General features: G+C 44.3%; 1 protein-coding gene across 4 annotated transcripts in view; it reads left to right on the top strand.

Annotated features, from left to right (window-relative positions):
• The window catches only part of RNGTT (RNA guanylyltransferase and 5'-phosphatase), a 449575-nt gene that overhangs the window by 928 nt on the left and 429745 nt on the right, over window positions 1-18902 (top strand). For all 4 annotated transcript variants that reach the window (XM_037894454.2, XM_037894456.2, XM_043542650.1 and 1 more), the window contains exon 2: window positions 15209-15318. In XM_037894454.2, the coding sequence (XP_037750382.2) occupies window positions 15209-15318 (110 nt within the window). The remainder of the gene's footprint in view (window positions 1-15208; window positions 15319-18902) is intronic.

The following is an 18902-nucleotide window of genomic DNA, read 5'->3' as shown; positions in this document are numbered from 1 at the left end:
CTGAGATCCTTGTCAGTTTCTGTTTCCATCATCAAAGAGCTAAACGGAAACTGACCTGACCAATTCCCCCTCCCGTTCTTTGAAAAGTAGTTCAGAAACTTTTCACAGGGTGCTGAGTGGCGAAACTGACTGGGATCGGTTTCTCTTTGCTGCTAGCTGTATGTACAGATCCCTGAAGCAGTTTCCACTGTTGTAAATGATAGGCTGAATTGCAGTGGGCTGCATCCAGCCCTGGAGCAAAGAGTTTACTTAGCTGATCCTCACACCTTCTTGTCAACTGTCTAAATGGGCCATCTTGATTATCACTACAAAAGTTTTTTCTCCGGTTGATAATAGCTCATCTTAACTAACTAGCCTCTCACAGTTTATATGGTAACTTCCAACTTATCTGTATATGTATATATATATCTTACTATATGTTCCATTCTATGCATCCGATGAAGTGGGCTGTAGCCCACGAAAGCTTATGCTCTAATAAATTTGTTAATCTCTAAGGTGCCACAAGTACTCCTTTTCTTTTTGCGGAAACAGACTAACACAGCTGCTACTTTGAAACCTGCTCTATCCTAATCACTTCCCTCCTCTTTTTTCATAAGCAGCTAATTCCCTTTACCCCCTCCTCCTATCTCCCCCCAAAAGTCTGTACCATAACATAAAAAAATAAGCTGAGGGACTGAAAAGGGGAAAGAGAAGTAATGTTCTCCCTTCTACTTTTTACAGTCGTACTTCTTCCTCTTCTAGGTTCTAATTCAGCATTGTACTTAAATCTGTGCCTAATTTTATATCTGTGAATAGAAGGTGCTGCTCATGCGATTAAAATTAACCTCATACATAACTTTGCTGAGTTGGGGTGATGTTTGTTTCCTTCTGTTCCTCCATCATGTTTACTTTTGCAAGTCTCAGCCCCTCTGTTTGTTTTAGTCAGTTGTCTTTTTCTGAAGGTCTTTTGTAGAATTCTTTCTTTACTTATCAGGTTTATGTTCAACATGGGATTAAAAAAAATGGATTGTCTGTCTGCATTTCTTCACATTGTACTTCTTTATGGATTTAGCAAAGAGGTGGGCAAACTACGGGCCCCGGGCCACATCCGGCCCATGGGACCGTCCTGCCCGGCCCCTGAGCTCCCAGCCGGGGAAGCTAGAGCCCGTCCCTTCCCCCGCTGACCTCCTTCCCTCACAGCCACGCGGGCAGTGTGGCTTGCACCTGCCCACCTCCCAGGCTTTCAGATAAGCCTGTCCTGTCACTCTGAGCGGCATGGTAAGGATAAGAGGGTGGGGAGAGAGGGGGTTGGCTAAGGGGCAGGAGGTCCCGGGGGGCAGTCAGGGGGCGGAGGTTCGGGGCGGGGAGCAGTCAGGAGACAGGAAGCAGTGGGGGTTGGATGGGGGTGGGGTCCTGGCGGGGCAGTTAGGGATGGGGGTCCCGGGGGGCAGTCAGGGAGTAGGGGGGTTTGGATAGGTGTGGGAGTTCCATGGGGCCTGTCAGGGGGTTTGGATAGGGGTCAGGGGACAGAGAGCAGGGTGGGTTGGATAGGGTGCGGGGTCCCGGGGGGGCAGTTAGGGGTGGGGGGTCCTGGGAGGGGCGGTCAGGGGACAAGGAGCGGGGGGTGGGGAGTTGGATGGGTCGGGGGTTCTGAGGGGGGCAGTCGGGGGGCGGGAAGTTGGAGGGGGAAGATAGGGGGCGGGGGCCAGGCTGTTTGGAGAGGCACAGCCTTCCCTACCCGGCCCTCTATACCGTTTTGCAACCCCCATGTGGCCGTCGGCCCAAAAAGTTTGACCACCCCTGATTTAGCAGAAGCAGTGAGTGAAATCTTTGAATCAAATCAGATCTCTTACTGGGGATGTGCTATAAGAGCAGTGGTTCTCAACCTATTTACCTTTGTGGGCCACTATACAGCTCTCCATGTATAACGTAGGCTGCATATGTACAATATATATAATGCCGGTATGTCATTAAGGACGTGTCACAAAGGCCACAGCTATGTGCTGATTGGGCTGCAGGTTGAGAACCGCCGATGTACAGGAACATCGAGATCTCTACAAGATAGGGGATTAAAAAAAAAAAAAGTGTATGATAGAAACTGTGCAGTGGATTAGTAGCAGTTAATTTGAGTTCAGGACTAAAGCCTTTCCTGTTTGGAAGGTCTGTGGAGGTAGAACATCTAGTTAGAAATATAGAAATTGCCATATGGGATCAGACCTATAGTTGTCTAGTCCAGTATCTTGTCTCTGACAGTGGCCATCACAGATGCTTCGGAAACCTCATGTTAGACAGCTGTGAAATAATATCCCCTCCAATTTAGGTTTTCTCATAACCCTAATCTCTTCATATGAAAGTTTCCCCATGCCCCTAATTGTTTTTGTCACGCTTTTCTGAATGCTTTCTAATTCTGCAATATCCTTTTTGAGATATTTTGAGTGACCAGTACTGCAAATCATATTTTTGATAAGCTGTACCATTGATTTTATGTAATAGCATAATATATAATTCTGTATTATTCTCTCTTTTGTTCCTAATGCATCTTAACTTCTTGGGTTTTTTTTTTTTTTTTAAAATGCAGCTACACATTGAGTTGAGATCTTAATTAAACTGTCCACAGTAGCACCCAATTTACTTTCCTGACTTAATACAGCTTTAGAACCTTTTGTGGTATCTGAGTAAGCCTTTTCCCTTTAGGGTATTTTACTTTGTGTTTTTATCAACATTGAACTTAATTTTTCTGTGCCTGCTCATTCCCTTAGCTTTGTTAGGTTCCTCTGATATTTCTTGCAGTCTTCCCTGGACTTGACAAATCTAAATAACCGTGTTATCTGCAAATCTTGCAACCTCACTGCTTGCATCCCTAGGTCATTAATAAATATAATAAAGACTGGACCTAATATGTAACCTGGAGGCATCCTGGTATTAACCTTTTATTCTTACTCTGTTTTGTCTCTTTGCCTGTTTTTGATCCATGCCAATACTTTACCTCTTACCCCATGACTGCTTAGTTTCTTTAATAGCCTCCTGTGAGGGAACTTGTCAAAAGCTTTTTGAAAGCCTAAATGAATTAGGTGAACCTGTTCTCCTCTATCTGTGACTTCACTGAAATGTTTAAAGAACTCTAATAGTTACTATGACATGATTTTCCTTTGCATAATCCATGCTGGTTTGGGTGCAGGAGGCGGGTTTGGGGTGCTGGCTCTGGGAGGGGGCTCAGGGCTGGGGCTTGAGGTGCAGGAGGGAGTACGGGGTGCTGGGTTGGGGTGCAGCTTCCCGCGTGTGGCTCCCAGTCTGTCGCGCAGGATCACTGCCTGCCCCAGCCCCACGCTGCTCCCGGAAGGGGCCAATGCTCCTCTGTGGGCCCTGGGAGGGAGGGCGGGCAGGTGGGGGGCATGTGGCTCTGGGCGCTGCCCCTCTCTGCAGGCACCGCCCCCAAAGCTCCCATTGGCTGCAGTTCACCGTTCCTGGCCAACGGCAACTGCCAGGGCAGTACTTGCAGGCATGAGCAGTGCATGGAGACCCATGCACCCCCCATCAGGGCTGCGGGGGTGTGCTGGCTACTTCCGGGAGCAGCGTGGGACCGTGGCAGACAGGGACCCTGCCTTAGCGGCAGCCCCGCTACACCGCCAGAGATCACGATCTTTGGGACTCTCCCAGTCGATCCTCCAGTTGATCACCATCAACGGGTTGGTGACCACTGCTCTAAGTCATCTCTGTGCCCTTTCCCTCACTTCTTATTTTAGATCTTAAAATCATAGAACTGTAGGACTGGAAGGGACCTCGAGAAGTCATCTAGTCCAGTCTCCTGAACTCAAGGCAGGAGTATGTGATAACTAGACCTTTCCTGACAAGTGTTTATCTAACCTGTTCTTAAAAATCTCAATGACGGAGACTCCACAACCTCCCTAAGCGCTTTGTTCCAGTGCTTAACCACCCTAACAGTAAGGAAGTTTTTCCTAAACCACCCTCGCTGCAATTTAAGCCCATTGCTTTTTGTCTTATCCTCAGAGGTTAAGGAGAACAATTTTTCTCTATTCTCCCTTTAACAACACTTTATGTACTTGAAAACTGTTATCATGTCCCCCCTCAGTGTTTAGTCTGGAGACGAAAAGAATCTTTCATCATAGGTCATGTTTTCTAGACCTTTAAAATTTTTTGTTACTCTCCTCTGGACCCTCACCAGTCTGTCCCTATCTTTCCTGAAATATGGTGCCCAGAACTGCACACAATACTCCAGTTGAGGTCTGATCAGCATGGAGTAGAGTGGAAGAAATACTACTTCTGTCTTGCTTACAACATTCCTGCTAATACATCCTAGAATTATGTTCGTGCTTTTTTTGCAACAGCGTTGCACTGTTGACTCATATTTCGCTTGTGGTCCACTATGACCCCCAGATTCCTTTTCGCAATTCTCCTTTCTAGACAGTCATTTCTCATTTTGTATATGTGCAACTGATCATTCCTTCCTAAGCGTAGTACTTTGCATTGGTCCTTATTGAATTTCATCGTATTTACTTCAGACCATTTCTCCAGTTTGTCCGGATCATTTTCAATTTTAATTCTCTCTTTGAAAGCACTTTGTAACCCCTCCCAGCTTGGTTTCGTCTGTAAACTTTATAAGTGTACTCTCTATGCCATTATCTTAAATCATTGATGACGATATTGAACAGACCCAGGACTGATCCCTGCAGGATCTCTCTCAATATGCTATTCCAGCTTGATTTGTGGACCACTGATAACTTCTCTTTGGGAATGATTTTCCCAACCAGTTATGCACCCACCTTATTGTAGCTCCATCTAGGTTGTATTTCCCTAGTTTGTTTATGAGAAGGTCATGCGAGACAGTATGAAAAGCCATACTAAAGTCAAGATATACCACATGTACCGCTTCCCCCCATCCCCAAGGCATGTTACCCTGTCAAAGAAAGCTGGTTGGTTTATTGGTTTGTCTTAATTCCTTTTTTGAAATGTTCAGCTCCCATTTTAGGTCTTTTAATTCCTGCTAGTTATTTCTGAATTTTGCAAGTACTTCCATTGTTTGTTACATCTTGGTTTGAGAGGTATACCAGCTCACAATCTCTGTTTGTGAACTTGATCCATCTTCTTAAACCAGTGTTGCCCCTTTTCGACCCAAGTGGCAAGTCAGAGTTTGGGGATGCTTCATTTGATAAGTATTTCTTCAATGCAGTTTTGTTTATTTACAAAGAATATACAAAGTCCAGTGTCTCTGAATACAGAACGAATCAAACAGCAGGAAACAACTTCTTTGCTTACACCACCAAGAACACTCTTTTTTTAGGCTTCACTCTGACCTAAAAACCTCTCCACAGCTTTCTTCCACAGTCAGACACGGTGTTTGCAGTTGCTCCTTTTACCTGTTTGTGTCTCTGTTTCTGAGTGTCCTGCCTAAACCTGTGCACACAATCTATATGTTTCAAAACCCTTCCCCCACTTAGTTCAAACTTCCAGGAGGTTCACAGCTCCTTTTTGTCTTGGGGGGGGGTGGAGACTTCTGATGAACTCATCCTCACAGTTATGTTAATTGAAGGGTGTACTCGCACCCAGTCCCAAAGAAGTTTGTGATCCAAGCAGTCACCAGTACATCTCACCATAACACTATCATGATCTTACAGGTGTATTTTTTAATTCTATTTTTAATGATTACTTCAACCAATTTACTAGGTGCCTATGTAAGGTTGACTGGCCTATAATTCCTTGAATCACCCCACAAGCCTTTTTAAATGTAGGCACAACATTTTCCACCCTTGGTCCTATGATACAGTAGCTGTTTCAAATGAAAGATGGCATATTTTTGCTGGCGGTACAGCCACTTCATACTTGAGCTCCATCAAAACACTTGGAATGCTTTTTAAATTATCACCTTGCTCCAGTATGTCATCTTTTGACACTTCAATCTTTTCTGGTACCTAATCTTTATTGCCAGAAAAGAGCAGCTGAATCTGTAATAATGCAAAACCTTCCATTTCAGCAATGTCTTGCTACCATCACATGAATGACACTCTCAGTACTAGCATCCGAACATACTATGAGAACTTACAGAATTCTGTCATAATTAATGTTCCTTGAGAACATATTCTTTCAAAATCTTGAATATACATTTAATAAAATCACAGTATACATCCAATAATATATTACCATATAAAAGGCAAGGAGAAAAATGTCAAGTTAGATGGATGTTGTTATTGAAGTGGGGTGATGGTGAATACTGAAGAATTATGTAGCAAGAGTATCAGTGATTTCTGCAGAACCTGATTTTTCATTTAACCCCCTCCCCCACCTCAGTTCCCAACCACCACCACCATGATTTTCGGAACCCTAGAATTACAAAACTTTTCTGAACTGGAACTAAACATATACCAATGCAATGCTGTCTTCTGAAGTCTGCAGACAGCCCTGGTGCTTATGCTGCTGCTTAGAGCTTTGCCAAGGGATCACAGACGGGAACAGACTAGAATATTTGCGGTTTTCACTGGTCTTGGGCATTGGGGGAAGTGGGGAGGTCACAGGACAGCACAGGGGAAGATGAAGGAGCCCTGGCTGACCTGGAGAGTGGAGCACAGGGGGAAGATGGGAGGATCTGTGATGCTGGGGGGGAAGATGGGAAAGCAAGAGAATCCTTGTGCTGCTGTGGGCGGGCAGGGCTGATTTGGGGAGGGGAGCACTGGTTGGAGCAGGGGAGACCTTACAAGCTGCTTCCACATTGTCCATGCCCCCCTGGCGGACCCTCAGACCAAGCGGAGTTCTTGATCCACTTTGGCAGCACTGCACCACTGTCCAAAAGATGGGCAACTGGTGCCTTCCCTGGCGCTGGGGAGGTGGTCTTCATAGTTTGAGAACCTCTATGCTAGACTAATTAATCACTTATAACCTCTGATTCTGTCCTAACAAAGTTTTTTTGTTCTGGTAATTTTATGATTGCAGGATATTCACAACCAAAGTACTTTGGTGCATGAGAGTGGACAAAATCAAAAAGGCTGTTTTAACCCAGTGAACTTTTACATGTTTTTCAGTATCTAAAAATATAGACAATGTATTTTTATATTTTAATGTATTTGGTACTTTTCAAAATGATTTTTGAATACAATAATTAGTTAAATAGGAATAGAAATTCTTTAGTGCCAATTGAGACCCGTATTTTTGATTTTTTTTTTTTATATTTGCAAATTGCTATTCATGGTTACTCATAATTCAGTAACTACTACAGGTACAGAATCTTATATGAAATGCCTAAAATTTATTGAAATTTAGAAGAGAGATGATAGAGAACTCTTATGAAGGCTGTTACAAAGCCACTCAGGATGTGTTGTGCGAACAATAAAAAGCTCATAAATTAAAAACCTGAGCCTCCAGGCAATAATAGCTGAGAACAGACCTTTCTTTAATAAGGTCAAGACTTGACAGTTCTAAAATAAACTCTCAAAGTCCCAGAGCCACAGGTAAGCACTGTATTTTATATAGAAGGTTGCTGTTCCATGCTGATTGGGAGACCTCTATTACTGTGGAACAGTTATAATGAAAAGGGCTGACAGTAAATGGATGTTTCTGACACTATCTGGTTCTCTTAAGGCTGCCTTTGGAACACTTCACACTTAGAAACCATCAGAACTGGTGTTTACATCGTCAGGCTTACAAACTGACTTTTTAAATTCCTATTTTCTTGTTCTGGCCATGCTGAATTTAAATGTTACTTTTAGGGCTGTCGATTAATTGCAGTTAATTCATGCGATTAACTAGAAAAAGTAAGCGTGATTAAAAAAATTAATTGCGAGTAATCGCAGTTTTAATCGCCGTGTTAAACAACAGAATACCAATCGAAATTTATTATATATTTTTGGATGTTTTTCTACATTTTCAAATATATTAATTTCAATTACAACACAGAAAATACAAAGTGTACTGTGCTAACTTTATCATTTTTACAGTGCAAATATTTGAAAGCAAAAATAATATAAACAAAAGAAATAGTATTTTTCAATTCACCTCAAACAAGTACTGTAGTGCAATCTTTTTATCGTGAAAGTGCAATTTACAAATGCAGTTTTTTTTTTGGTTACATAACTGCTTTAAAAAAACCAGTGTAAAACTTTACAGCCTACAGGTCTACTCAGTTCTACTTCGTGTTCAGCCAATCACTAAGACAAACAAGTTTGTTTACAATTATGGGAGATAATGCTGCCTGCTTCTTATTTACAATGTCACCTGAAAGTGAGAACAAGTGTTCGCATGGCAGTTTTGTAGCTGGCATTGCAAGGTATTTATGTGCCAGATATGCTAAACATTCATATGCCCCTTATGCTTCAGCTACCGTTCCAGAGGACATGCTTCCATGCTGATGACTCTCAAAAAAAATAGTGCATTAATTAAATTTGTGACTGAACGCCTTGCGGGAGAATTTTATGTCCCCTGCTCTATTTTACCTGCATTCTGCTATCTATTTCACATTGTAGCAGTCTCGGATGATGACCCAGCACATGTTCGTTTGAAGAACACTTTCACTGCAGATTTGACAAAACGCAAAGAACGTACCAATGTGAAATTTCTAAAAATAGCTACAGCACTCGACCCAAGGTTTAAGAATCTGAAGTGCCTTCCAAAATCTGAGAAGGCTGAGGTGTGGAGCATGCTTTCAGAAGTCTTAAAAGAGCAACACTCTGATGTGGATACTGCAGAACCCGAACCACCAAAAAAGAAAATCAACCTTCTGCTGGTGGCATCTGACTCAGAAAATGAAAATGAACATGCATCGGTCCGCACTACTTTGGATTGTTATCGAGCAGAATCTGTCATCAGCATGGAAGCACGTCCTCTGGCCTGGTGGTTGAAGCATGAAGGGACATATGAATCTTTAGTGAATCTGGCACGTGAATATCTTGCAATGCCGGCTACAACAGTGCCATGAGAATGTCTTCTCTCACTTTCAGGTGACATTGTAAACAAGAAGCGGGCTTCCATGCTGATGACGCTTGTTAAAAAAATAATGCGGTACAGGTGAGTTGCATCACACATGCATTTAACTTACGCGAATTCAACTATACGCGCTCGGCAAAAAAAAAGAACAGGATACCTGATAATAGTGTGGGCGATTCCGCCCACCATTCCACTTAATGAGCGTATGCCCTGGAGTGAGCATGAGATGGGAGATGTAAATCTGCTGTTCCCTCAGTCGGTCTCAGTTCCCACGTGCCTATCATAGTATGAGCATCTCGCCGCGCTGAGTGTGATTCTAGTGTTTAAAGATACTGTACGTATTTTTCGTATAACATGGCCCCTAAATGCAAGCCAACTACTTCATCTGGTGCTCAACTGAAGAAACAGTGATCTGCTCCAACGCTGGAGGAAAAACTGGCTGTGTTGGACTAATTGAGAGACGGTATGTCGGTCTCCAACATGGCGCATAAATATGGCTGCAACTAATCTAGCATCTGTGCCATCAAGATTCGAGAGAGAGAAATTCGTCAAGCCATGGCATCAAGTGCTCCAATAACTGCTAAGGTGACGAGCCAGGTGCGTGATAAGACTTTAGTGAAGACTGAAAAGGCGTTAAACTTATGGCTGGAAGACATGAACCGTAAACGTGTGCCTATCGATGGCAATACGTTGCAAGAAAAGGCTCTTAACCTCTATGCGCTGTTCAAACCTCCCTCTGAAGAGGGACAGCCTTCTGATGAGATGGAATTCAAAGCCAGCCAAGGTTAGCTTAACAGTTTTAGGAACCGGTTCAGCCTCAAAAACGTGCAGTCTACTGGTGAAGCTGCATCTGCCAATGAAGAGGAAGCAAAAGCCTACCCCGAACAATTAAAGAAAATCATAGAAGAAAAGGGCTATCTTCCGGAACAAGTTTTTAATGCTGACGAGACTGTGCTCTTCTGGGGAAAAAAAAAAAAAAAAAAAAAGCCAAACTGAACTTACACTTTGAAATCAGAAAGACAAGCCCCTGGCTTCAAAGCAGCTAAAGACCGTGTGACAGTGTTGTTTTGTGGCAATGCGTCCGGGCATTTAATAAAGCCGGGCTTGCTCTACAGGGCTGCAAATCCCCGTGCCCTAAAAGGCAAGAACAAAAAACTCCTGCCTGTGTTCTGGCAATCAAATAAAAAGGCTTGGGTGATGGCAGCATTATTTCTGGATTGGTTCCACAAGGGTTTCATTCTGGAGGTCAAGCGGTACCTCGAAGAGAAAGGACTTGACTTTAAAGTGTTGCTGATCGTAGACAATGCTCCTGGCCACCCTGCGGCACTCCAGTTTGCACTTAACGACGGTGAAGTTGTCTTTGTCCTCCCCAATACCACCTCCATCCTCCAACCTCTCGACCAAGGCGTGATTCGCTGTTTCAAGGCCACGTACACGAGGCTTACATTCTCATGGATACGTAGCGCTATGGATGCTGATCCCAATCTTAATTTGATGGAGTGTTGGAAGTCCTTCAACATTGCTGATTGCACCCATTGCCTGTTTAATATAAGCGATGCAATCAAGCCTGAAACAGTCAATGCATGTTGGTGAAACCTATGGAAAAAATGTGTGAATCATTTTAAGGGTTTCCCGACCATTGACAAAGAAGTGAAACGCATTGTTCAGGTGGCCAGGCAAGTGGGTGGTGATGGCTTCGTCGAGATCCTTGAGGAAGAAATTGAAGAATTAATTGAGAGCCATAGAGAAACATTGACTAATGAAGAGTTAGAGGAACTGATAAATCGTCTACAGAAGACCAAGATGATGACAACGAACAGGAAGAGCCAGCAAATTGGAATCTTCATAAATTTGCTGAAGTGTTCCGAGCAGCGAAACACTTGAATGATTTAATTTCTGAATACGATCCCTCTATGGAACGAAGCCTCAAAATCACACGTAGTATTACGGACGATTTGAGACCATATCAAGAAATGTTTGAGCAGCTCAAGAGACAACAGCGACAGTTGCCGATCACCATATTTTTCAAGGAAAAACAACCAGCAGCAGGTGAGCTTACGCAGTCAACTTCTCAAGCTGAACCAGAGCCAACCACTTAGTCTACGACTCGCTCTCCGTCACCCAGGCTCTCCGTCCCCTCCGTCTCCTGGATCGACATCAAGCCCTGATGATAATATTTCATGTTATAGCAGTCTCGGATGATTGTTTTAAGAACACTTTCACTGCAAATTTGACAAAATGCAAAGAAGGTACCACTGTGAGATTTCTAGAGGTAGCTACAGAACTTGACCCAAGGTTTAAGCATCTGAAGTGCCTTCCAAAATCTGAGAGGGCTGAGGTGTGGAGCATGCTTTCAGAAGTCTTAAAAGAGCAATACTCTGATGCAGAAACCACAGAAGCAGAACCACCAAAAAAGAAAAGCAGTCTTCTGCAGTTGGCATCTGACTCAGATGACGAAAGTGAACATATGTTGCTCCGCACTGCTTTGGTCATTATAAGAACATAACAATGGCCATATTGCGTCAAACCAAAGCTCCATGTAGCCCAATATCCTGTCTTCCGACAGTGGCCAATGCCAGATGCCCCAGAGGGAGTGAACAGAACAGATAATCATCAAGTGATCCATCCCCTGTCGCCTATTCCCAGATTCTGGTAAACAGAGGCTAGGGACACCATCCCTGCCCATCCTGGCTAGTAGCCACTGATGGACCTATCCTCCATGAATTTATCTGGTTCTTTTTTGAACCCTGTTAAGGTCTTGGCCTTCACAACCTCTTCTGGTAAGGAGTTCTGCAGATTGACTGTGTTGTATGAAAAAATACTTCCTTTTGTTTGTTTTAAACTTGCTGCCTATTAATTTCATTTGGTGGCCCCTAGTTCTTGTGTTATGAGAAGGAGTAAATAACACTTTCTCCACACCAGTCATGATTTTATAGACCTCGATCATATCCCCCCTTAGTCATATCTTTTCCAACCTGGAAAGTGCCAGTCTTATTAATCTCTCCTCATATGGAAGTCGTTCCATACCCCTAATAATTTTTGTTGCCCTTTTCTGAACGTTTTCCAATTCCAATATGTCTTTTTTGAGATGGGGCTACCACATCTGCACGCAGTATGCAAGATGTGGGTACACCTTGGATTTATATAGAGGCAACATGATTTTTTCTGTCCTATTATCTATCCCTTTCTTAATGATTCCCAGCATTCTGTTTGCTTTTTTGACTGCCGCTGCACATTGAGTGGATGTTTTCAGAGAACTATACACAATGACTACAAGATCTCTTTCTTGAGTGGTAACAGCTAATTTAGATCCCATCATTTTATACGTATAGTTGGGATTATGTTTTCCAGTGTGCATTACTTTGGATTTATCAGCTTTGAAAGGATCCGGCCAGATGGCGACAGGAGAGTAATAGAAGTCAGATATATTAGCCCCAGGTTAATTAGGTCCCTTTTCCCTGAGTAAGGTAACAGGGAAGGTTCCAGAACAATCAGGAACCTTCTGGAGACAATTAAGACAAACAGGCTGCTTAGAACACCTGTAGCCAATCAAGAAGCTGCTAGAATCAATTAAGGCAGGCTAATCAGGGCACCTGGGTTTAAAAAGGAGTTCACTTCAGTTTGTGGTGTGCGTGTAAGCAGCTGGGAGCAAGAGACACTAGGAGCTGAGAGTGAGAACGCACACTGTTGGAGGACTGAGGAGTACAAGCATCATCAGACACCAGGAGGAAGGTCCTATAGTGAGGATAAAGAAGGTATTGGGAGGAGGCCATGGGGAAGTAGCCCAGGGAGTTGTAGTTGTTGCACAGCTGTTCCAGGAGGCACTCTAGACAGCTGCCTTCCACAGGGCCCTTGGCTGGAACCCAGAGTAGAGGGCGGGCCCGGGTTCCCCCCCAAACCTCCCAACTCCTGATCAGACATAGGAGGAGTTGTCCTGGACTGTGGGTTCACGAAAATGGCCAAACTGAGGGCTGCCGTGGAGCTCCAAGGTGAGCAAATCCACCAATAAGCGCAAAACCCACCAAGATAGAGGAGGAACTTTGTCACACAGCATTGAATTTCATCTGACTTTTTGTTGCCCAGTCACCCAGTTTTGAGAGATCCTTTTGTAGCTCATCGTAGTCTGCCTGGGACTTAACTATCTTGAGTAGTTTTGTATCATCTGCAAATTTTGCCACCTCACTGTTTACCCCTTTTTCCAGATCATTTATGAATATGAATAGGACTGAGCCCAGTACAGACCCCTGGAGGACACCACTATTTACCTCTCTCCATTCTGAAAACTGACCATGTATCCCTACCCTTTGTTTTCTATCTTTTAACCAGTTACCAATCCATGAGAGGACCTTCCCTCTTATCCCATGATTGCTTACTTTGCTTAAGAGCCTTTGGTGAGGGACCTTGTCGAAGGCTTTCTGAAAATCTAAATACACTATATCCACTGGATCCCCCTTGTCCACATGCTTGTTGACCCCCTCAAAGAATTCTAGTAGATTGGTGAGGCATGATTTCCCTTTACAAAAACCATGTTGACTCTTCCCCAACAAATTATGTTCATCTATGTGTCTGACAATTTTGTTCTTTACTGTAGTTTCAATCAGTTTGCCCGGTATTGAAGTCAGGCTTACCGGCCTGTAATTGCCGGGATCACCTCTGGAGCCCTTTTTAAAAATTGGCATCACATTAACTATCCTCCAGTCATTTGGTATAGAAGCTGATTTAAATGATGGGTTAAAGACTACAGTTAGTAGTCCTGCAATTTCACATTTGAGTTTCTTCAGAACTCTTGGGTGAATACCATCTGGTTCTGGTGACTTATTACTGTTTAGTTATCAATTTGTTCCAAAATCTCCTCTGACACCTCAATCTGGGACAGTTCCTCAGATTTGTCACCTTAAAAGAATGGCTCAGATTTGGGAATCTCTTCACATCCTCAACCATGAAGACCTATGCAAAGAATTCATTTCATTTCTCCGCAGTGGCCTTATCGTTCTTGAGTGCTCCTTTTGCATCTTGATTGTCCAGTGGCCTCATTGGTTGTTTAGCAGGCTTCCTGCTTCTGATGCACTTTAAATGTTTTTTTTTTGCTATTACTTTTTTAGTCTTTGGCTAGCTGTTCTTCAAATTTTTTTTGGTGTCACATGGCACTTTTGTGGCCGGCGTCGCAAGATATTATCGAGCAGAATCTGTCGTCCGCATGGGCATGTCCTTTGGAATGGTGGTTGAAGCATGAAGGGACACATGAATCTTTAGTGCATCTGGCACGTAAATATCTTGCGATGCTGGCCAGAACAGTATCACATGAACACCTGTTCTCACTTTCAGGTGACATTGTAAACAAGAAGCAGGCAGCATAATTGCCTGTAATTGTAAACAAACTAGTTTGTCTGAGCTATTAGCTGAACAAGAAATAGGACTGAGTGGACAATTTTACATTGTTTTATTTTTGAGTACAGTTCTTTTGTACATAATTCTACATTTGTAAGTTCAACTTTCATGACAGAGATTGCACTACAGTACTTGTATGAGGTAAACTGACATTTTTTTTTGTTTTTTTACAGTGCAAGTATTTGTAATAAAAATAAATATAAAGTGAGCACTGAACACTTTGTATTCTGTGTTGTAATTGAAATCAATACATTTGAAAATGTAGAAAACATCCAAAAATATTTAAATAATAGTATTCTATTATTGTTTAACAATGCGCTTAATTGTGTGCTTAAGTTTTTAAATTGCTTGACAGCCCTAGACTTTGGTAATTTGTTTCATGTGCCATAGTTCAGGAGTTTACATCAAACTAAGACTTATTCAAGCATCTTAAAATATTGAATAATCTGACAGGTTTTTTTTCTTTTTTTTTTTAGTTCCTCTAATCCAGTGTTTCCCAAACAGTGGGTCCCAACCCACCAGTTGATCCCAGGAAGGTCCTAGATGGGATGCCAGATTCAGGTTCTCCTGGCCCCATGCAGAATAGAGACCCCAGTGGGGAAGGGGAGGTTGGAGAGTGAGCCATCTCTGCACTTTCCCCACACTGGTGGCTCCTGTCCTGTGGGGCTGAGCCCGTCTTTTCACTCCAGGTATTGTGACTTAATGCACTGTGTTGTAGTGTCACTCAGATTAGACCAGGCCATCCCTCCATCATGACATAGGGGCGACAGGCCAAATTTTCCATAGCTTGGTTTTAATTAAATCCTTTAGGTTATTGCTGAGTTTCTGTGAAACTGTTCTGCATATAGCTTTAAAATCACGTGTGTGTATATGTGTATATATATATACTGTAAAATTTTATTTTGTTCTATAGGGAAGTTTTTGCCTTTGAAAACAATGTTAGGACCAAGATACGATGAACAGGTTGCTGAAGAGAATCGCTTCCATCCCAGTATGCTGTCCAACTATTTAAAGAGTCTGAAGGTAAGTTAACATTTTATAAAAAATACATATGCATACTGAAGAAAATGTAATAAATAGTCCTAGAATACCAGGGTTGGAAGGGACCTCAGGAGGTCATCTAGTCCAACCCCCTGCTCAAAGCAGGACCCATCATTGTTCAACTACGGGAGCATTTTTGTCTGTTTGTACATAGTTTTTCTTTGTTTTTTTTCTTCTATAGTTAGCTGTAAATAGTTTTCTGAAGTATTAGTTAGTATTCCTCGCCCTGGTTGGGCTCCCTAGGGACTATGGCCTGCGTTCTGGAGTTCCAAAACTGGACTTTGTGCCCGCGCTCATTCTCAGTGAGCAATGAGCACCAGTGTTGTATTTACTGTCTTGGGGAGACTTACTGTAAGATCTTGCCGCTCAGTGCGGACCTGGGAAGCGTTGCAACTTCGCCTCTGCAAGCTCCTTATGGAGGCAGTTCTCTGGCCACATTCACAGTCTAACCTGGGACTGTCAGAGCCTTCGGTGCAGCGCTCTTCACTGCTAGTGAGTGCTCTGCAAGCATGTCCCATGCCCCGGATACACTGGTACTGATGGTCCAGGACAAGCCCAAGAATGCGAGCCGAAAACACTCATGGGCATTGGAGCAAGTCCCTGAAGTGGACTGCCTTCAAGTGCAGCATTCCCTCCCCAAGCCAGACTGGGCAAGAAGTTGCGTGTGGACCCTCTCCCACCACTGCCTAAGCTTCCTTGCTCCAAGGGTAAGATGAAGAAGGAGGAGGACCTGGTAGTACCACAGACCACTGTAGTGGCCGCCCACCTGGAATGCTTTCTGGGGTGCTTATTGACAGTGTCTCCATGCCCATCGGTTCACTTGGCGCCGCGGACACCACTATGTTCCTTGGTTCTCACAGAGATTCTCACAGAAATTCGCTGGACCCCACGATGCTGTGAGCCCCTTCTCCCATCGACACATCTTAGAATCATAGAATATCAGGGTTGGAAGGGACCTCTGGAGGTCATCTAGTCCAACCCCCTGCTCAAAGCAGGGCCAATCCCCGATTTTTGCCCCTGATCCCTAAATGGCCCCCTCAAGGATTGAACTCACAACCCTGGTTTTAGCAGGCCAATGCTCAAACCACTGAGCTATCCCTCCCCCCTCTTGAACTGCTCTATCCCCCTTCTCCACTGCTTGCCACGCACGAGTTACCCAATTTTGTGGATGAACCGCTCCTGCTCCAGGAGGGGTACTTCCAGGTAGTGCGTCATGGACTGCCTGTACCAACGGCTCCTGGAGGCTTCATTCGAGACTCTGAGCCAGAACAGACATTTTCCTCCACTTCGAGGAGAAGCTCGGACTCCCATGTCCGGACATCTCACCTGCTAGCATATGACCCAGCACCTGCCGTATCCCCAAGCCCTGGCCACACTGGCCGCCCTGGGACTCATATCAATGGCTCTATCCACTTTCTCAGGCATCATTCCCTTCTGCCCTGGACCTTGAACCGGAACCACTGGGCTCTGAGGAAGAAACAGAGGCAGAGCTGGTACTGCCAGTTCCGCCAGTCTCTGTGGCTGCTTCATCTTCTCCGGATGATGCTCTTATACCCCCTTGCCCTCTCGCCTCCTGATGACCATAAACAGTATCAGGACCTACTGCACAGGATGGCCACGGACCTGGGCATATCCCTGGAGGAGGTGCAGGACCAGCACCACTAACTGCTGAACATCCTCCAACCCCAGGGGTCATCATGTGCATTGCTGTCCCATCAACATCCTGCTATCCTGCAACCTGCGAGAGCTGTCTGGCATACAGCAGCTTCCTGTGCCCCATGCCAAAACGGGCAGAATGCAGGTACGTTGTCCCAGCTAAGGGGGCATATTTCTTCTTTTCCTACCCACCCTCCAGTTCCATTGTGGTGCATGTGGCAACAGAACCCGCCTGTCCGCAGAAATTGACTCCTCCAGACTGGGCAGCCCTAGATCTTTTGGGCAGGAAGATCTACTTCTCAGTAGCATTGCAATTTTGCATTGTGAACTACCAGACTCTGCTGGCAAAGTATGATTTCAACAACTATGCCAAGCTAGCAGAATTCCTGGACGATGTGCTGCAGGACAAGAGACAGCACTTTCGCGCCCTCATAGAGGAAGGCAGCCTGGTGGCCAAGGTTGGCCTTGAAGTAGCTGTTGATATCGTGGATATGTCATCCTGTTCCCTTGCCATGGGCATAGTCATGCAACGTGACTCTTGGCTGCAGTCCTTTGGCTTTCTGTGGGTGATACAGACCACCCTATAGGACCTCCCCTTCGGTGAGGACAAGCTCTTCTTAGCCAAGATGGAAGAGTCACTCCACTCCCTGAAGGACTCAAGGGTGACACTTCAGTCCCTTGGGATCTACACCCCAGTGTCCTGTCACAAACAGCAGCAGGAGCCCTTCCGTCCCCAGCAGTACATACCCTATCCTCTGTACTATCACTGGCAGAAAGAACCCCCATGGAGGCAGCACTGTTCATAGTGCCTGCGGCCCCAGCTGCAGCCACCTCCTCCACTCTGACACACTGTGATGGGATCCCTGGTGTACAACCTGGAACTGTGGGATAACTGTGTCCCCTTAACTCTCCAGCCTGGGTTGTCTCTCACAAAGCTATGTCAGTGACAAGCAGAAAAACCCCTCCCAGACACTATGATCACTCAGACATCAGCATGTGGAGCCCCACACCCAGCTAAAATGCATGAATGCTCCCTGAGCCACTTGTGAATCACAGAGAGAGACACCAGCCAATCACCCTGTCATAAATATAAAGGGAAGGGAAGCCACCTTTCTGTATACAGTGCTATAAAATCCCTCCTGGCCAGAGGCAAAATCCTTTCACCTGTAAAGTGTTAAGAAGCTGGCACCTGACCCAAAATGACCAATGAGGGGACAAGATACTTTCAAATCTGGAGGGGGGGAAAAAGGCTTTGGTCTCTCTGTGTGATACCTTTGCTGGGAACAGATCAAGGATGCAAGCCCTTCAACTCCTCTAAAGTTAGTAAGTAATCTAGCTAGAACATGCGTTGGGTTTTCTTTGTTTTGGCTTGTAAATTCGCTGTGCTGGAGGGAATGTGTGTTCTTGTTTTTGTGTCTCTTTGTAACTTAAGGTTTTGTCTAGAGGGATTCTCTGTGTTTTGAATCTGATTACCCTGTAAAGTATTTACCATCCTGATTTTACAGAGGTGATTCTTTTACCTTTTCTTTTATTAAAATTCTTCTTTTAAGAACCTGATTGATTTTTCATTGTTCTTAAGATCCAGGGGTTTGGATCTGTGTTCACCTATACCAATTGGTGAGGATATTATTATCAAGCCTTCCCCAGGAAAGGGGGTGTAAGGCTTGGGGGAATATTTTGGGGGAATAGGACTCCAAGTGGTCCTTTCCCTGTTCTTTGTCTAAATCACTTGGTGGTGGCAGCATGCTGTTCAAGGACAAGGCAAAGTTTGTACCTTGGGGAAGTTCTTAACCTAAGCTGGTAAAAATAAAGCTTAGCGGGTCTTTCATGCTGGTCCCCACATCTGTACCCTAGAGTTCAGAGTGGGGAGGAAACCCTGACCCCAACCTTGCACCCCAGAAATATGTCTT

This window comes from Chelonia mydas, chromosome 3, assembly GCF_015237465.2.
Source record: "Chelonia mydas isolate rCheMyd1 chromosome 3, rCheMyd1.pri.v2, whole genome shotgun sequence".
Taxonomy (NCBI): Eukaryota; Metazoa; Chordata; order Testudines; family Cheloniidae; genus Chelonia; species Chelonia mydas.
This window is presented reverse-complemented; position numbering and strand designations above follow the sequence as displayed.